General features: G+C 36.8%; 3 protein-coding genes across 7 annotated transcripts; 2 read left to right on the top strand and 1 right to left on the bottom strand.

The window, feature by feature from the left end:
• Positions 1 to 1118: 1118 nt before the first annotated feature.
• LOC111792900 (probable histone H2AXb) lies at positions 1119 to 2245 on the top strand. The gene is made up of 2 exons (XM_023674522.1): positions 1119 to 1419; positions 1766 to 2245. The coding sequence occupies exons 1-2, from the start codon at positions 1231 to 1233 to the stop codon at positions 1985 to 1987; spliced, it is 411 nt and encodes a 136-aa protein (XP_023530290.1). The 5' UTR covers positions 1119 to 1230; the 3' UTR covers positions 1988 to 2245.
• A 2163-nt stretch (positions 2246 to 4408) lies between these two features.
• Positions 4409 to 6906, top strand: LOC111792881. 2 transcript variants are annotated; one of them, XM_023674496.1, is made up of 7 exons: positions 4409 to 4866; positions 5053 to 5271; positions 5351 to 5437; positions 5525 to 5671; positions 5753 to 5779; positions 6037 to 6132; positions 6682 to 6906. In XM_023674496.1, exons 1-7 carry the CDS (start codon positions 4660 to 4662, stop codon positions 6880 to 6882), a joined length of 984 nt encoding a protein of 327 aa, XP_023530264.1. In that variant the 5' UTR covers positions 4409 to 4659; the 3' UTR covers positions 6883 to 6906. The 2 variants fall into 2 exon arrangements, with proteins under 2 accessions (XP_023530264.1, XP_023530265.1); XM_023674497.1 differs by having other exon boundaries at positions 4411 to 4866; positions 6701 to 6781.
• Positions 6907 to 12246: 5340 nt separating this feature from the next.
• On the bottom strand, positions 12247 to 17988 carry LOC111792857. Of its 4 annotated transcripts, none has more exons than XM_023674459.1 (3): positions 17824 to 17988; positions 15999 to 16114; positions 12247 to 15872 (listed from the first exon to the last, which is right to left on the bottom strand). In XM_023674459.1, exon 3 carries the CDS (start codon positions 15770 to 15772, stop codon positions 13211 to 13213), a length of 2562 nt encoding a protein of 853 aa, XP_023530227.1. In that variant the 5' UTR covers positions 15773 to 15872; positions 15999 to 16114; positions 17824 to 17988; the 3' UTR covers positions 12247 to 13210. The 4 variants fall into 4 exon arrangements, with proteins under 4 accessions (XP_023530227.1, XP_023530228.1, XP_023530229.1 ...); XM_023674460.1 differs by having other exon boundaries at positions 12445 to 15872; positions 17774 to 17988; XM_023674461.1 differs by having other exon boundaries at positions 12445 to 15774.
• Between the last annotated feature and the right edge of the window lie 1630 nt (positions 17989 to 19618).

The following is a 19618-nucleotide window of genomic DNA, read 5'->3' as shown; positions in this document are numbered from 1 at the left end:
GACACCCCATGACTCGGGATAGCGTCAAAACATGAGGGCCATGTTAATTATGAGCCAAAATGATTTGAGATGTGATGTTGCACATGAGAGATCTTGGCCTCAAGTAGAGGCAAGGTCGAGGCGAATGACTTGGCCTAGTGTAGAGACAAGTTGGTTGTGTCGCAGATGATTGAACATGCACTCACTGACGGCATGTGTGGTTAAACAAGCTTGGATTTCACACAAGTGATGTTCGATTAGCGAAAACAAACCTTACCTAAGGTTCAACAAAGCCAAAAAGTCAGGCAAAAAATAAATATAGGGCTTGTGTTCCCCTCAAGGCTGGTCGTGAGTGTGTCAAGACGACGACAACGCACGGTTGAAAAAGTACGACCGTGGCACTCGGGAGCCCAGTAGCCATAGAGTGACGTCGACCCAGAGCGTCTATCTTGTCCACATATTTTTATAGTCTAAAATGTCATATACATCTTTCGTATCCCGATCCCGTTCTTTCATTTATGAATAAATTGAACATTTGTACACGTATAAGTTATTACATTGGTTTTGGAAACGTTGTTTAATGGTTTAAAAATGGTGTGAAATTTTATGGTAGTTTTTCATTGTTTTCTCATACATTCATATTGCATTGCATAGTCCATCACTCCTACTTTTAAGTGCTTTGAAATTCGAGTTATGACAACGGCTAAGGTCTAACGCTAAAACCAGTAATGAGGATTCATCTTCACACTATTAGTATTGAGAATAGAGGGAGATAGTTTGTTGAATCAATCATTCCCGTGATTCAGTCTAATCGATCACTAGGTTAAATTGCGTTTTTACACACGCTTTTTAACTATGGAGTGTCTTCGCACGTCAAAAAAAAAAAAAAAAAAAACATATGTAACTTTTATGATCATTATTGAAATTCTAATTTTTTTTATTTTTTTTAATTATAAAAAAAAAAATGATGTTTTGAAATAATTTCCCGCTTCGCCGCGCCACTATTTTTCCCCTTATTAAAAATTAAATCCTCCAAAATTCCATGTTTTCCCGCGAATCTAAAGCATCACCACGCTGGCAATCCGCGTGGTCGCTCTCTCAACCAATCACATCTCTCTCTTCGTTCCTATATATACCAAAATCATCACTCTTGCTTTCACCTTCAAGAAGCCGATACTCTTAGAAGCCACAGTTTAGGGTTTTTCGATTTTTCATCTCTGTCAAATTTCATCAGTTTCTTCCGATTCAACAATGAGTTCCACTAAGGGAGGCAGAGGAAAGCCCAAAGCCACCAAATCGGTCACACGATCGCACAAAGCCGGCCTCCAGTTCCCCGTCGGTCGAATCGCGAGGTTTCTAAAGGCTGGGAAGTACGCCGAGCGAGTCGGAGCTGGAGCCCCGGTGTATTTGTCTGCCGTTCTTGAGTATCTTGCCGCTGAGGTGACTGGATCCTCTGTTCTTTTGCTTTTTTAATTTGTAGTGGTTTTGATATAATGCTGTCTTTGATATAGAGTGTGTTCGTTTGGACTAGTTTTTCAAGTGCTTTAGTAAGGCAAAAATTGGTTTTCTTCTTTAAAATTAGTGTAACCAAGTAATAATCATTTTAGGAACAATCATTTTGGCTTAGAATCTAAAACGATTGATTAAAACAGCACTTCAAGAATCATCTTGTGGTGATTTAACACTTGTAGTTGTAGTATAATGAAGAAAATGTATCTGAGCACAGATTTTAATGGATCGAACTTGGAATTTTGTTTTTGATCTTGTATTTGTCGATTGGAATTAGGTATTGGAGCTTGCTGGGAACGCAGCAAGAGATAACAAGAAGAATCGTATTGTGCCAAGGCATATTCAGCTTGCCGTAAGGAACGATGAGGAGTTGAGCAAGCTTTTGGGGTGCGTAACCATTGCAAATGGAGGAGTTTTGCCCAACATTCACCAAACCCTTTTGCCTAAAAAGGTTGGTAAAGACAAGGGTGATATTGGGTCTGCATCACAAGAGTTCTAGGGTTTTAGGTTGTAATTTGGGGATGATTTTGGTTCTTTACCAGAGATGACAGAAGTGTGATGTTGAAATGAATGGGGTTTGGATCTGTTCCATTTGCTGGGTCATCTTGCTTAGTTTTGCTTAGATGCATATGGTTGGTCTGGATCCATGTAATGTTGTTATCAAGAATGATGATGATGATGGTGATACTCCCTTCTAGATTTAGAAGTATGAAATGTGTAATTTCTTGTTCAAAGCACTCAATTTTGTGTTCTTGATTATTTCTGCTTAATGGTTGCTTCGATCTGAAATGATTTTAGATAGAAACTTGTTTCATTTCATTTGGGACCTTGAATCCCTTTCTTTATGCATCCTGATAAACGAACCTGAGCTTTGAAAGGGTGGTTCTCGGTCCTCATGTTCATAATTGATAATGAGGCCAGATCCTTAACCCAGCCCATGTGTTAGATGCGCCCAACCCGTGTGTGCAACAGCCTTCCCCAGATCCGCCTCGCCCCAAACACATGTCCATGCACCTATTACCAGCTGACTTACTTGCGCCTGCTCCATAATGAACCCGTACCTGTCTTCAACTCGTGCATCCCTAACTCCAACGCTGCTTGGTTCGACTTAGCTTTCGGTGGCTCCAATGGCTTTAACCACTCGGTTTATCAATTTTTAACCTATTCCACTATTTTAAACTTCTTTATCATTTTTACCCTTTTAGAGTTGATTTTGACATTTTGAAAGGCTAGATAAAGTGTTGTAAGCTAAATTAGAGGTTTGATTATGACTATTACGTAGACTAGGCTGCTAAGTGAGTTCTTATTTTGTGTTGAGTTCTTATTTTGTGTTGTGAATTGACCTAGGTTAACTTGGATTAGCTCCAAAGTTAAGTGAGTTCTTATTTTGTGTTGTGAATTGACCTAGTTAACTTGGATTAGCTCCCGAGATTAATCTCATTTTGTGTTGTGAATTGACCTAGGTTAACTTGGATTAGCTCCAAAGATTAGCACTCCAAAAATTAGCTCCAGAGATTAATCTCATTTTGTGTTGTGAATTGACCTAGGTTAACTTGGATTAGCTCCAAAGATTAATGAGTGACTCTCAGTTAAGCACTTACATAAGTGGAAATTGACCTAGTTAACTTGGATTAGCTCCAGAGATTAATCTAATCTCATTTTGTGTTGTGAATTGACCTAGGTTAACTTGGATTAGCTCCAAAGATTAATTAGTGACGCTACTTACATAAGTGGATTTCCCTTGCATGTATCATACTTTGTAATTTTTAATGTTTGTTTATTATGTTATTGATGTGTTGTGAGTATGTTGTATTATGGAACTTGATATGTTATGTTGTAATTATGAAAGTGTTATAACATGTTATACATACATTATGAGACGGCATAAAATGATTATGTTACATATGAAATAAAAGAAAATATAATTTGCATCATAGATACATGCTATGATTTTTAAATTACAGGGACTTCATGCATATAAAATGATTAGGTTACATATGAAATAAAAGAAAATATAATTTGCATCATAGATACATGCCATGATTTTTAAACTATGGAGATCTCATACATATTGTATGTTCACGTGCATCGAAATACTTTATTGCTATAATTAGTATGAATGCGCACACATGGTATTATGATACAGTATTATGTACACCATGATACTATGCGTGCTCCCTTCCGTTCGTGGTATATCGGTAACATGAGTGTATGCTAGTTGAAGACTAAGTCTAGAAGTACGTATACGAGTTTGCCTAGGGGTCCATGTGCGCGTATGTGAACTGTGTGTAAATAAGTATTACACATCTAATTTTGCTCGGACTAGAAATATAAACCAAGGTCATGTTATGATGCATTTTTTTACTCCAATAGTGGAGTTACTAGTATATCTTAAAATACTTAAGCCACATAGTAGTTTTATTCTTTAGGTTAAAGTAAGACATCTCTACATGGATAACAGCATTGTGGTGACGTCTAGGGGCTGATAGATGCATTCATGTTATTCATAGCGATAAAATTTACTTTTTATTTTATTTAAATTACTTTAATAATTTTTTGTTCGTTTTAAATTTTTTATTACAAATTTCTTGCATTATTTATGAATATTTTAAATTAATTTTAACACGACGTGTTAAACATATATTGGTGACGTTGATTTTAATATAAAATAATAAGGTAGTTATAATTACCTTTAATATATTTAATTTACAATTTTGGAATTTATTTTTGTTTTAATTTATTAATGAATTTATTGTGGACGATTAAAATTAATTAATGAATTTATTGGATCCAAACTACTTCTGTAGCATTTATCCGACACGAAAACTGGTTCAATGGGTGAAACAGCGGAGCGACGGCGCCGGTAGACGGAATCCTCCGACGAAGCTAACGGCGCCGGTAGACGGAATCCTCCGACGAAGCTAAAAGTTGCAGGTGCAATTGTAATGAGCCAAAGTGAAGAGCATAACTCTCCCTCCCGTTTACTGTTTGGAGATTATACGATGTCGTTTTCCGATTCAGCTTCTCACAGTTTTCGGATTATTCATAAATTATCCGTAACTGTGAGGTTAGAAAACGATTGCGAAATTCACAAAATCCACAAAACAAAATCTCTTCAAATTTCTTTCCACAAATTCTCCTCCTGAGATCGCTTCCAACCAGAAAATTTCAATGCAGTATGCAGGTTTATGTCACCGACCATGTTTTGGAGCGATCAGAATCCGGAACTGTTCATTGGAGGTGGGTGTCCGGCGCCGCCAAGTTCTTGACCAATTGGACGGAGAGCTAGCCAAAGGTGACGATCGAGCCGCTTTGTCTCTCCTTAAGGAATGGCAGGGCAAGCCTGGTGGCCTTCGATGCTTCGGAGCTGCTCGTCAGGTCAGTATTTGCATAGATTTTGATCGGAACCTTGTGGTTAGTAGGAATTTTTAGATGGAATTTAGAGAAGTTTTATCGTTGATCTTCATATTGCATTCAAGGTGTTTGTTAAAATGCTTCAACCAGATTGATGGGAGATTGTACTTTGATCTTCAATTTCATGAAAGTAGAGTTGTTTTTGTTCAGATTCCAAAGAGAATTTACACATTGGACGAGCTAAAGCTGAATGGAATTGAAGCTTCATCTCTTTTGTCACCATTGGATGCAACCCTTGGATCGATTGAAAGAAATATTCAAGCTGCTGCTGCTTTGGTTGGTGTTTGTGCTTGGAATGTGTTTCACATTACCCCGCAACAGCTGTTCTACCTTTCGGTCGGATTCCTATTTCTCTGGACCTTGGATTCGGTAACTAAACTTTCTTATATCTTCTAGTTATACTTGAATCCAAGCCCATCAAAATGATGAGACTGAATAATATGTGAAGGTGGGTTTGAATGGAGGAGTTGGAAGCTTAGTTCTTGATACAATTGGTCACACTTTCAGTCAAAAGTACCACAACAGAGTTATTCAAGTAACAATCTTCATGCATCATCCTGCTATTTTACTATATTTCAGCTTGTTTGGAATAGTTTTCTAAGAAAACATAGTTATGAAATAGCATGAAGCTGGGCATTTCTTGATCGCCTACTTGCTCGGAGTTGTTCCGAAGGGCTATACGTTGTCGAGTTTGGAAGCATTGCAAAAGGAAGGATCTCTGAATCTTCAAGCCGGCACTGCTTTCGTTGATTTTGAATTCCTTGAAGAAGTAAGTTTCAGAATTGTAGTTCAACCCAATTACTTGTGCTTCTTATCATTTCACTTCTGCTAATATCCTTTGATTTCACAGGTCAATGCAGGAAAAGTTTCTGGAACGGTACATTTTCTACTTTGAACACCCCATCCAACATTAAAATGCTCTATTAGAACTCCTAAAGTTTGCCTATAATACCATTTTAATCTTTTACATTAGTTTTTTAGAAATCACTGTGCAAAAATCTGAAGACTTTTCCAAATTAAGAACTAAAATGAAATATTCAGAAGATTCGGACGAGAATAACTAAAAAAATTGTTTATGGGAAGTGTTTTAGTAAGTGAAGACATTGATTTGGGATTGTTTGGGTTGTTCATCAGATGTTGAACAGATTCTCATGCATAGCACTTGCTGGTGTGGCTACAGAGTATCTTCTATATGGATGTGCCGAGGGAGGCCTTGCTGACATTAACAAGGTTTCATTTCTTACTGTCTTTTACCTAAATCCTATCACATTTTTGTTTGGATATGATTTTCATTGCTTTTAGAACTTTGGTTTTACTCGAGGAAACAATCATCTAATAATTGATTTGATTGTTTTTGAACAAGACGTTATCAAACCCCCACCAAAATAAGTCCCAAAATTGAAAAACTAACAAAATTTGGTAATATTTCTGCTTCTTGTTCACAAAAATGTGTTTCGTAATCATTATTATTCTAATTTTTTTTTTGTATCTTTTTAATAGAAAAGGGATATAATTTTTCATAACACTTTTTCTTGTTCTTCTCCCAAATTTTGAAGTTAGAAAAATTTCGAAATCTTAAAATTTCGAGAACTAAACTTATAATTTTTTATATTTTTAGAAATGAAATCTAGACTGAATGTTTCTATTTTGTTTTGGTCTTAAAAGGTTGATTATTCCATTTGAGTAGTGAAAATCAATCCGAACCAATCAAATGGTTGTATTTTTGTTAAAATTGTTGTTATATCTTGAAGAATGGTTTTTGTTTTACAATTGGGGCAGTTGGATTTGTTGCTGAAAGGGCTAGGGTTTACACAGAAGAAGGCAGATTCCCAAGTAAGATGGGCAGTTCTAAACACTGTTCTGATATTGCGCCGCCATGAAAGTGCTAGAGCTAAGCTTGCAGATGCTATGTCTTCTGGAAAATCTGTAGGGAATTGTATTGACATTATTGAGAAAAGTATTGATTTTGATGATATCTAAATGAAATCACACGTTTTACTTCTACTTCTCTTGATTTTTTAAGATGCTACTGTACGAGAAAACGGATCACGAAGAGTTAGGAAACGGGAGTTGTTTGAGGTGAAAATTTTCAATTCTATTGAGTTACAATAAACTCAATAAGAGTAGATTTATTTTATGTTTCTCCTCCATTCGATTCTTTCACAAGCCTATTTGAGCGGAAATTGAGTTTTTTATCACACGACTTGTGATGTATATTATTTATGATACACGTACAAGCGAACATCCTTGCGCAAAGAATCCTCGTTGTGAAATTTGAATGATTAACAATATTGAATAGAACCTTCCAAAGTCATTGGTAATTATTTTATATGTTAGGAGGTTTAAGTGTTACAAACTTTTAAGTTATAAATAGTTCATAAATTGTTTAGTAACTTTAGAAGAGTTAGACTCTAAATCACGAGGTAGACTTGAATTTCTCATCCTATAAATTTGAAACTATCTTGATAAGTGTGATTATTATACATTTTCAACCAAACGTAGTCATAATCTTGCACGCTCATGAAAAGTTTTAAGAGGAACTCAAACCCCATTTACATCGCTTGTCTTTGCAGCTTTGTTGAATAAGTGAGGTTCTCATTCGCTGACTGAACACAACTCATGCATCGGCTACACATGCTGCCCATGTGTGCATGTTCTCTTGCTTGCGACTTTTAGCTGACTTGTCTCTACTCTAGATCAAGGTCTTCCATTTACAATGTCGCATCTCATCTTGTCATCTTGATAAGATAAGGAATCACTACAAGGGAAATAAGATTCAAATTACCTTGTTGATCGTATATCTCAAGGCAAGAAGAACATTTGATTGAGATTCGAATCACTCCACAAGCAAGATCGATCATGTCTAGCTTGAATGATTCTTGTTGATCAAATATCTCAATGCAAGAACACTTGTTTGAGATTCGAATCACTCCACAAGTAAGATTGATCATGTCGAGCTTGAATGATTCTACATGCAACCTAAACTACATAGAATTGCAAATAAACTTAGTCATTGGCTAAAGAGAGCACAAATGCTCCTTTTGTATATATTTTCGAAGTCTCTTACATATCCAACATATATGGCTTTATATAGCCTCAAAATCAAACTATTAAAGGCATTCCAAAAGTTGTAACATTCATACTTAATAGCCATAATTAGCCATTATGTAATTGTAACCTAAAGTAAATAAAAACTCTTCAACTACATTAATGAAATACAATAACTCTAAATTGTAATCCACCCAAAATTTATCACATGAAACTTCATTCTTCTTAAATGTGGCATGAATTGAAATATCTTTTGATGATTTCAACAATATTTTCTTCACATCTTCATTGAAGCATATTGTATGATTGATGTCTCTTGGTTCATATCACATCTTGATTCCCCACAACATGGCTCATGCATCATGATGTCATTCCAAGTCTCGGGATGTCATTGGCCCATACTAGTCACTTAGGCACACTTGTCGAAAATCGACCATGAGTCGTTTATGTCATTGAGACATCTTGAGCATCTATCCATTTAGGTACTATCAAGGCATGAACCCTCTCATGTTCATGCCAAGTCATTTATGAATTTTGTATTGGAGAGCGGTCCCATATACCAACCTTTGATTCATGGGCTGGTGTGCAATGTCGACACACCCGTGTCGTTGAACACTGTCCTAAAAAATTTATTTTCAAAGGAAGACGCTCAAGACATTCATCTTGCATCACTCGCCCACAGTGTGATACACTTATTGCCACATGGTAGCTCACTTAGATCAAAGGGCCCATAGATGGTGGAGAGCTGCTAAGATGCTTCCCCTAAAATACATTTTTTGGCATATTTGATCTTTTTGGACTTGACATGATTTTAGCGAGCAATCATACAATCCCGAGGTGCGTCCGTCAGATATCCGATTGATACCAAAATTGGTGAGTTTTCATCTTTCATATAGACAGACTTAACTCTAGATTCGCATGTTGAAACTCATGTCAAAATCTCGACTTTTGTAGTATGCTCGAGGCCCTACTTGGTCTTCTTTGAGCTTGTCTTCAACACTGTGTCACCATTGTCCCCTCTAATCTTGCTTATGCCTCAACTTAGCTTAAATGTACACTCTCCTTGGTGTGTTGGATTGATGTGTTGTCGTCGGATCATAACACTTGTCTATCTCAACCTTAATGTGGCTTGATGTAACGACCCTATTTTTAATATTAAAATAAAGTTGTCACTACATACATGACGTATCTAATATATACGAAAAATTCTTAAATACAGTTTAAAATATTGTCATAGACTTGAACGTTGGTAAAATTCATTTAGAATAAAAATTAAACTTCAATAAAATAATGAAATTGAAATTAAAAGAAATGCATACGCCCTAATCTGATCTAAGGCTACAACTTAATGAAAATGAAACTATTCTGACTTTATTTCCAGTTGTGTCATTATCTGCACAAGGATACTTACCTTTACCTCAAAAAAGTAGTACATGACTTAAGTATTTAATTGAGATTTAAATTAATTGAGATTTAAAAAAATAAGTAACCCTATATGAATTGATATAAGGTAAAAAAGGCTGCAACACTGAAATAATTAGGAATTTCGGCTAAGGCCAACCATGAAGTCACCTTACTTACTCAACCATGTAAGTGACCTTACTGTTGAAGTTAGGTAGTTGAATGTTGTATGATGGTGCATACCCCATGGCCCCTACATCGTGCACCATATTGTTTGTGCTATGTGTATGTGTTCTATGTAATGACATATGATGTTATAATATGTATGCATGTGATATCCATTACGCCATGTCGTAAATGAAACGAATCACCATATATGTCATGTTATATATTGTCACGTAAAGTTATGTGATGGATCATATGATGATTGTGATGTATATATGATGCATATATGTACAACCATGAACGAAAGGAAAAAGGGAATGGTGTAATGTTATGCTATGAATGAAAATTATGTAGCTCTCATGCATGTATGTATGTCATGTGAATCGGAATACTTCATCGTTATGTTATGTANCATGCATCATGATGTCATTCCAAGTCTCGGGATGTCATTGGCCCATACTAGTCACTTAGGCACACTTGTCGAAAATCGACCATGAGTCGTTTATGTCATTGAGACATCTTGAGCATCTATCCATTTAGGTACTATCAAGGCATGAACCCTCTCATGTTCATGCCAAGTCATTTATGAATTTTGTATTGGAGAGCGGTCCCATATACCAACCTTTGATTCATGGGCTGGTGTGCAATGTCGACACACCCGTGTCGTTGAACACTGTCCTAAAAAATTTATTTTCAAAGGAAGACGCTCAAGACATTCATCTTGCATCACTCGCCCACAGTGTGATACACTTATTGCCACATGGTAGCTCACTTAGATCAAAGGGCCCATAGATGGTGGAGAGCTGCTAAGATGCTTCCCCTAAAATACATTTTTTGGCATATTTGATCTTTTTGGACTTGACATGATTTTAGCGAGCAATCATACAATCCCGAGGTGCGTCCGTCAGATATCCGATTGATACCAAAATTGGTGAGTTTTCATCTTTCATATAGACAGACTTAACTCTAGATTCGCATGTTGAAACTCATGTCAAAATCTCGACTTTTGTAGTATGCTCGAGGCCCTACTTGGTCTTCTTTGAGCTTGTCTTCAACACTGTGTCACCATTGTCCCCTCTAATCTTGCTTATGCCTCAACTTAGCTTAAATGTACACTCTCCTTGGTGTGTTGGATTGATGTGTTGTCGTCGGATCATAACACTTGTCTATCTCAACCTTAATGTGGCTTGATGTAACGACCCTATTTTTAATATTAAAATAAAGTTGTCACTACATACATGACGTATCTAATATATACGAAAAATTCTTAAATACAGTTTAAAATATTGTCATAGACTTGAACGTTGGTAAAATTCATTTAGAATAAAAATTAAACTTCAATAAAATAATGAAATTGAAATTAAAAGAAATGCATACGCCCTAATCTGATCTAAGGCTACAACTTAATGAAAATGAAACTATTCTGACTTTATTTCCAGTTGTGTCATTATCTGCACAAGGATACTTACCTTTACCTCAAAAAAGTAGTACATGACTTAAGTATTTAATTGAGATTTAAATTAATTGAGATTTAAAAAAATAAGTAACCCTATATGAATTGATATAAGGTAAAAAAGGCTGCAACACTGAAATAATTAGGAATTTCGGCTAAGGCCAACCATGAAGTCACCTTACTTACTCAACCATGTAAGTGACCTTACTGTTGAAGTTAGGTAGTTGAATGTTGTATGATGGTGCATACCCCATGGCCCCTACATCGTGCACCATATTGTTTGTGCTATGTGTATGTGTTCTATGTAATGACATATGATGTTATAATATGTATGCATGTGATATCCATTACGCCATGTCGTAAATGAAACGAATCACCATATATGTCATGTTATATATTGTCACGTAAAGTTATGTGATGGATCATATGATGATTGTGATGTATATATGATGCATATATGTACAACCATGAACGAAAGGAAAAAGGGAATGGTGTAATGTTATGCTATGAATGAAAATCATGTAGATCTCATGCATGTATGTATGTCATGTGAATCGGAATACTTCATCGTTATGTTATGCAAGTACGGACGTGTACCTTTGATAATTATGTTCACCATGATATCATGCAGACTTTTCATTTTCTGCGGCGTCCGGTACGTGTTAATGCGTTGTGCCCGACCAAGTCAGGCTCAGGGAGTACATATATGAGCCCACCTAATGGATCCATATGCGCATACGTGGGTCATGTGTGGGAAAATACTGCACATCCAACCCTGCATGGAACTGAAAAAAGCATAAATTACGTTACANCCATGATATCATGCAGACTTTTCATTTTCTGCGGCGTCCGGTGACGTGTTAATGCGTTGTGCCCGACCAAGTCAGGCTCAGGGAGTACATATATGAGCCCACCTGGTGGATCCATATGCGCATACGTGGGTTGTGTGTGGGAAAATACTGCACATCCAACCCTGCATGGAACTGGAAAAAGCATGAAGTTATGTTATATTTTTAAAAGATCGTCCCAATTATGTCATGTGTGTGATTGCATTACAACACTGGAGTGACTTCCTAAATATTTTTTAAGATACTAAAGCCACATGCTACCTTTATATATTTTAGGTAAAGGTAAAGCTCCCCGGATGATGGAGTCATGATAGATAAAGTCACGTGCTACCTTGCATGGATGACGATAAATGCTGGAAAGACCATGAAAGTCAAGATAGGTCAAGTCACACATGGTTTTTTTATATTTCACGATTGAAAATTAGAGGCTCACAAAAATTTGGATTAGAATTATAAGTAAAAAAATACGACAATACGACTTACAAAAATATGACAATTCGACTGAATGTCAATATCAGTAGCGTTCTCGAGACAGCTATCCCTCTCATCAAGTCCGACTATGGACTATTTCTCAAAACTCCTAGAAGTGCTCTCACAAAGCATTAGGCAAAGTACAAAGGACCCAAGTTCACAAAAGGATTATAATCTGTTGTTGATCCTTAGAAAGTTTTGCTGAAGAAAGTCCAACCTACAAGCATCTTTACAAACATAGCTACTAAGATAGTAGAAGAGAAATGGATAAATATGGGAAAATCAGACCCCTAAGATGAACTTAGTGATAACATATCAGAAGGCATCCCCCTCTCTCCCTACATGAACATTTTCATCCAAAATCCACCAACAAATTCTCCATACACGAGTAACTTTCATTCAAACTCCAGTAACATGGAAGATATGAAGCTCCTCCTCTCTGTCTATTGACTCTACTACTCCTACACTAAAATGTTGGATCATCCAATTTACAATTCCTGCTTTTGCAGACCAATCTTCAAATTAGAACCAAGATATGAACCTCACAACAGCCTCACTCAACTCCTTGCTCTTCCCATTGGATTGATATCATTCATCTATGATAGGACATGCCTACCCAGCTCTCTCTTCTACCCTCCACTGTCAGACAGTCTGAGCAAAATCCAAGTTTTCTTCAGCTAGAAACTTTGAAACTCGAACTTGTCAATAGATGCCTTCTTGAAAAGAAGCATGGAACAGTGTTCGAGAGTTCTCTAGAACGAGAAAATATAAAAAAGAAAGAAAGAAACGAAATCAACTGGGCGGCTCTCATTTTATAGAGAGATGAATACTTCCCGTTCTTTAAAGCAAAATTTGCCTTAAACATCGGAAGAATCCAGATTGGCTGTTCTCTCCCTTTCTAACACATTAACCTGCATTTTTCTTACCCAAATCTAGGTGATCTTCTAAGTATCACCGTTTCTCGCTCGATGCCTATCTTGACATGTTTCTTCGGACTGTGTGTTCCTCCATTTATTTGAAACACACTGCATTTGTTGTGTGCTGATTGGTCATTTTGACTAGCAACTTTACTTCCATTAGCTTCAGGCATGTGCCTATCTATGTCTACCTGAGCATCATTTTCAGTCGTGTTTAACTTCCTTGGAGATTTTCGTGCGATAGTTGGGGCCTCACTTTTCAGATTACTCTTCTCTGAGTTGCATTTCTTCTGTACGTTTGCAGCCACATTATTTTCAATACCAATCTCTTCCACTTCCACTTCCACTTCCACTTCGGGAGATTCACAGTCATGAGATGAATCAATTATTCCTGGAGCAGCAGCATTGTCAGTCTCCTTCTTGATGTTAGTAAGATTGACATGGTCGTTAATATTCGGGGGAAGTGCAGCAGGATCTAATTCAAATGATCCTTTCGGAATGCCTTCTCTTTCCTTTCCAGTCATTCTAACTGAAGGAACTTGATGAGAAAACCTGTACAACTCGTTAGGTGCAATCTTGAAGGAGTTCAGTCTATGCTTCTCAGTAGTCTGAAACAAGCAGACAAACCCTTTGATCTTGTCCATGTAAGCAACCGAGATGCCAACATCCTTGACATAATCAGACAAGATTTCAACAAATTCATATTCAAAAGCTACATGTTTTTCAGGTTCAGAGCTCCATCTAATATCCCAGTCCTTGAAAAGAGCCCAAGTTTCTCCTTTTCTGGGATACAACAAGTACGTATTCCTCACAGACTGTTTGGGACAATGTACCATATGAGAGAACATGGGAAGATCAGCAGTTTCCTCAGTGTCTCCTAAAGTATACTTGCCACATGCAATAGGCAATTCTGCATCGCTCCAATCAATTTCATATTTGCCATCAGGATTTGGTTCGAACCAAGTAATCTGGAGCTTGAATACAGGGGAGAACACTTTTCTAATACGAGCATAAAATCTTGGCATTCCATCAATGGTATCGTATATAGCCCATACCTGATTGACCGCAAAACAATCTTCCGTTTTATCGTTATCAAAATTGCTAAACTCAGGATCAGCACATACCAAAACATGTACTTTTACATCTTTGTTCTCTGTATCAATATCCTCAACTTTGGATTTTTTATCATTTTGATCTGACATGTTGTTTCCTTCTTCCATTACCTTCAGTTCCTCACATTTGGGTTTCATTTTGGGCAAGACTTCCGGATGTTGAGAAGGTACTTCGTGTCTGATGCCCTTTTTGTGACCATCAACAGTACCATTACCAACTGAAGATTTGTCAACTGTAGATGCTGCAACATCTGCAGTTGCATCTTTCGTTTTCTCTTTAATGTCCGCAGATTCACTGCCCCTTGATTTCTTTGGAATCTGTAAATTATCATCATCATCACTTAAATATTTCTGGTACGAAACATGGTTCTTGTTCCTTGAAGATCTCCTTTGACAATTGCCTCTACCCTGACCAGAATCCTTTTCATATAAATCGTCATCATCAACATCTTGGTCATCTTCAGAATTGTTGACAGGTGTTGTAGCTGATTTTCGTTGTCGCTTCCTATTTCCACTCTTTGGAGCTGATTTGGGCTTAACACTACCACCCTGTCCATCTTTGGCATCCCCATGTGCCTTCTGTTTTTTTCCACCTTTAGCATTCAAATCACTGCCAGCAGTGTAATTTTCCCTTGATGCTCGTTCAACCCCAGCAGACCTATCCTGAGATTTATTATCAGAACCATGTTTGATCTGTGTAGCTGATTTTGAGGGTCCTGACTCAGGAGCTACTTTCTTCTGAGGGACATGACCTTGGTGGGAGGGTGGAGGCATATTTTGGTTATTCAAGTCATGAGAGATAAAACCTCTGCCACAATTCTGGCATCGCAACATCTTATTAAGATAACATTTGAGGTACTGATACCTCACATTACAAAATGGGCAGCACGTCCAAAAAGCCTGCTGTGGTGGTGGTGGTTTGTATGAATTTCTTCCAGGAAAATGTGAGAAAGGAACACTTGAGTAACCATTTGCAGTTCCACTCTCTTGCTTGTTCATTGCTGCATATCCATTTGACTGATCATGAGATGACTTAGGTGCAATATTTCTTCTTCCAGCTCCACACTTCATGTCGTATAACTTGCGTTTTGACTGATCAGAGAGCAGCCTGTTAGCTTCACCAACAAGTTTAAAAGCAGCTTCTGCACCAGTAAACTTGTTCTTATCTGGGTGGAGCAACAATGCAAACTTCCGGTACTGCTTTTTTATAGTGGTTTCATCTGCTGATTGTTCTATTTGAAGAATCCCATACCAGTCATTTTCAGTTCCACATATTCTATTCTGAGCTGAACAGTGAATATCACATACCGTTAGCAGTTGTGTAATATTTTCAAGTGTAGGAAAGAGTCTATGTGCTGTCTGAGCCATCTTCCTCGCCCCCAAAAAATCACTGATTTCCAGCTTCTTCTCAGCAATTTGCATAGCCTTAATGGCCTCTTCCTTGTTGCACTCCATTGCTACCACGTTTAAGTATTAACCATTTAAATTTTCAAACACAGATTTCTCAATTCACTTTGCTGACTGTCAGTCAGCACCAAAAGTCAATAGTTTCAATCTGCATTAAGGTAAGCCAGTAAACTTAAAAACATTTCCCAGGACTTTTTAAAAACAAAGATGTATATTAATATTCATGATTTGAAGTGCAGGCATGAAATTAAGTTTAGAACAGAGAGAATTTTACCATCATCACAGTTGGATATACTGTAATAAACTTGAAACAAACTATGGCATCTCAATCAAAGGGATTGGAGCTACAACATTATGAGTGCAGGGGATCCTAATACTTGAAATTAATATCTGCAAGTACAGTTCAAATATGAAAAATCAGAACCAGCAAGTGTATGGAAAATATACGAGCAAAAAGGAGAAATACACGCAAAACTAAAATTTGGAACTCCGAAACAATCACAAGCATTATATTTTTTTGTATTTTTTCTTTGTTTATTCATTATGATTGTAGGTTATTCACATAGTCAATTGCTCCTCAGACAGATCATAAGCACAAGTTTCTAAACCTAAACACCATTCCTCATGAACAATGCATTTCCATTAGAAAATTACTTTTTTACTTAAAGAACTATTGTAACTGGTGAAAGCAATCCAAATATTCAATCAACCCCCAAGTTCCAACGAACGAAGTTTCCTCATTTAATGCAAATGGAATTTTCTTTTTTTCTTTTTTCACCTAATTGGTACACACAATATTATCAAATTTAAATTTAAGGAGTTCAGTGAGGATGTCCTAGCTATTAATATGAAGAAAACAACGAATTCATAAAATACTATCAATGTTTTCAAAGAAGAATGCGAAATAACCCTCTGAGGACAATGAGCCCAAAAAATATGTGAGTACTCATGTGAGACGAAGCATGAAAAGAGAAAATAGAGGAAAGGCCCATTTAAGGTCATCTGGCTTCCACAATTCAGATAAAGCCAGGTACCCTCACTAAGGTATATGCCACATCAGGCCTACGTTTTTTCCCCCTAAGAAATTAATAAAATGTGTTCTGTAAAACCTCATTTCCCAAGCAGCTACTATATAAAAAAATAAAAAAAATCATTTATAAAATGTTTCGTTTGAACATTTTTGCTGTTAGTACTCAAGTTCCAAAGGGCTCTTGCACTTCAATGTGCGTAGTGATTTGAAAAATATACTTACAACAACGACCCCACAAAATTATTTTAAATTCCTATAATTTGAAACTATCATCACCTAATTTGGTTATACCATTATTAAATTTGATTTTAATTTAAACCCTAGTTTCCACTGTCTAAGAATGTTGCACTTGCACCTAGCTGCAAGGTGCGCTAAGATCCGTTCTTTTTAGGGTTATAAAACAACGTAAACTCTAAAAAAAAAATTGTTGTTTAAACTCTTACCACTTCACCTTAACTAAGAAATTAGTAAGGCTCTTCCTAATAGACCCACCAACTGTTAGACTTCAAACCATTTTTACCCGCACAAATTGAAAATCAACCTTCCATCCGCTCGAGGAAAGCATTACTACTAATGTACTTCAAAACGTCTAATTATCTCTTCAAGTAGCTATAATTTTGTCATAGATTTCCATTTCATTTCCCCGGCATCTAGCCTAGAAACTAATGAGTTCCTTCAAGAAAAATCTGAACAAAGTAGATCAACTTTCAACTCCCACATTCACAAAAACAACATAACAATTCAGCAGTAACCAAAACACCATCCAATCAAAGTTCAACTTCGATGAAAACAAGTCAATAGCAGCAAAAATTACAAAAATCCGCAACAAAAAACACGGAAGACCTCACAAACCAGGAAACAAACACCAATTAGAAGCAACAATCAGCTGAAGGAGAAGAAACATAAGCAAAACATAAATCAAAAGCAAAAACAGAGACTAGAAATCAATAAACATGATGGAAACAAGAGAGTAAAATGGATTAAAATGAGGAAATGAAAAGAAAACCCTAGAATGGAACCTGGAGGCAAGAAGAGAGAGAAGTAGCGAATGAGGGAGGGAGGGAGTTACCGAGAGCTGAAAAGCCGATTGAGCAGCATCGGACATGAAAGAGAAATGAAGAAAAATGGCGCGGGAAGAATGAAAAATTTTGGGGGGAAGAAGGAAGTTAAATTGCCCGACTTCCCAGTTTTTCTCTGTGAAATTCGGCTGTGTTTGTGTGTCTCTCTGTCTTCCACCCTCCCAACTCTCCAGTTTTCTGGTTCTTTTCATCCCATTTTTATACCGTACTTTTCGCAGGCCCAAGCCCAATCAAAGTAGACATGTCACCCGGCCCGGTCGACACGTCCCCGCTTCCTATTTCAATTCTTATTCCTGCCAAAAATAAAATAATAAAAATATAATCCCTGTCCTCGATGTCCTCGAGACCATTTCATTCACGGAGAAATATCTTTCTCTACTCTCTTAGTATTCTTTACCCCATTCGAGATAGGTCCCTATGAGTTAAATGAACATCTTATTCTGAAAAGTGCTCCAGACTTTTCAACCCTAGTTTTGTTCGGTCTTTAAAATCCACGTCCATTTCCAACACAAACTTTCCAACTTGTCATTAAATGCAAAAACGTAAAACGAACACGGGTTTTAATACCTTTGACCTTTCACAAATTTTCAAAAATATCCTTACTAAAAAACGTATTCGTTTTCTTCCTCTCTCAACGAACTCTTTCTAGCTGGGACCATTTCCATTTTGTTCTTAATAGTTCTCACTCCCTCGAGAAGACAAGCTACCAAAAGTTTGTGTATTCGGAGTTCCCCTCGGTTTTGGCTAATAATATCCAAAAGGTTCCTCCTTATTTCAATGAAAATTAATGCAAAACTTTGATTTATAAAAATTACCTGCAACCGAACACCAAATAAAAATCGAGTTTTCCGTCTTTTAAAAATGTAGAGAAGATTAGTGCAAAATAATGAGTTTTTTTCTTTAAATTTCTCGATGTGTGTGTTTGTAACAAACAATCGATTAACATAGTTTTCAATTACGACGGGAAGGAAGAAATATGCGCGTGTGTGCGTGCGTGTGTGCGCGTGGAATGAGCTAGGGTTTCTTAGGTATTTTGAAGATTTAATTTAATTTTTTTATTGAACATTTTATCCACTCTTTGTAGGAAAGATTAGTTGTAGACTTGCTCAAAGGGACCCCTAATCAAAGGGAAGTACCCCTATATCCTACCTAGGGACCTTTTCAANTTTTTTTTTTTTTTTTTTTTTTTTTTTTTTTTTTTTTTTTTTTTTTTTTTTTTTTTTTTTTTTTTTTTTTTTTTTTTTTTTTTTTTTAATTTTGATATTCAATTTTGAGCATACAAGGACTCTAGGTCTAGTAAAAGGGTTCGTCGGTTCGTCTCGTAACAGGGTTGAGCTACATACAAGTTCTCTATAAGGTTGTTGCATCTCGGGAGTGAAGTGCCAAAAAAAAAAACTCGATGTATAGTGGTAGAGAAAATCTTCTATGTGGACATCATTTGCTAAAGGTGCTCTTATTTTGTTTGTTGATACGAATGACTCCATGACATGAGAGTGTGTACAACACAACTTCGATTTTATTCAGATTTAAACAAACTAAATGTAACAAACCAGATTCCTCGTTACCAGATATTGTTCTCTTTGGGCTTTCCCTCAAGAGTTTAAACTCTCCCGTTAGCAGATATTGTCCTGGGCTTTCCCTCAAGTTTAAACCCTCAGGGCCAGGGCAAGGGTGTTTTGGGCAAGGGTGTTTTGTTCTCCTCCCCCAACCAACTAATGTGGGGCATCATAATCCACCCCCCTTCGGGGCCCAGGGTCCTCGCTGGCACTCGTTCCTTTCCCCAAT

This window comes from Cucurbita pepo, chromosome LG04, assembly GCF_002806865.2.
Source record: "Cucurbita pepo subsp. pepo cultivar mu-cu-16 chromosome LG04, ASM280686v2, whole genome shotgun sequence".
NCBI lineage: Eukaryota > Viridiplantae > Streptophyta > Magnoliopsida > Cucurbitales > Cucurbitaceae > Cucurbita > Cucurbita pepo.
Note: the sequence above shows the minus strand (reverse complement) of the source record. Positions and strands in the feature narration are given on the sequence as shown.

Excerpts from the sequence above, each read along its gene's own strand:
- LOC111792881 (XM_023674496.1), top strand. The coding sequence starts at position 4,660 with ATGCAGTATGCAGGTTTATGTCACCGACCATGTTTTGGAGCGATCAGA. Across the intron at positions 5,438-5,524 it reads ACCACAACAGAGTTATTCAA|CATGAAGCTGGGCATTTCTT; the intron begins GTAACAATCTTC and ends GTTATGAAATAG. Across the intron at positions 5,780-6,036 it reads CAGGAAAAGTTTCTGGAACG|ATGTTGAACAGATTCTCATG; the intron begins GTACATTTTCTA and ends GTTGTTCATCAG.
- LOC111792857 (XM_023674459.1), bottom strand. The coding sequence starts at position 15,772 with ATGGAGTGCAACAAGGAAGAGGCCATTAAGGCTATGCAAATTGCTGAG.
- LOC111792900 (XM_023674522.1), top strand. The coding sequence starts at position 1,231 with ATGAGTTCCACTAAGGGAGGCAGAGGAAAGCCCAAAGCCACCAAATCG. Across the intron at positions 1,420-1,765 it reads TTGAGTATCTTGCCGCTGAG|GTATTGGAGCTTGCTGGGAA; the intron begins GTGACTGGATCC and ends GATTGGAATTAG.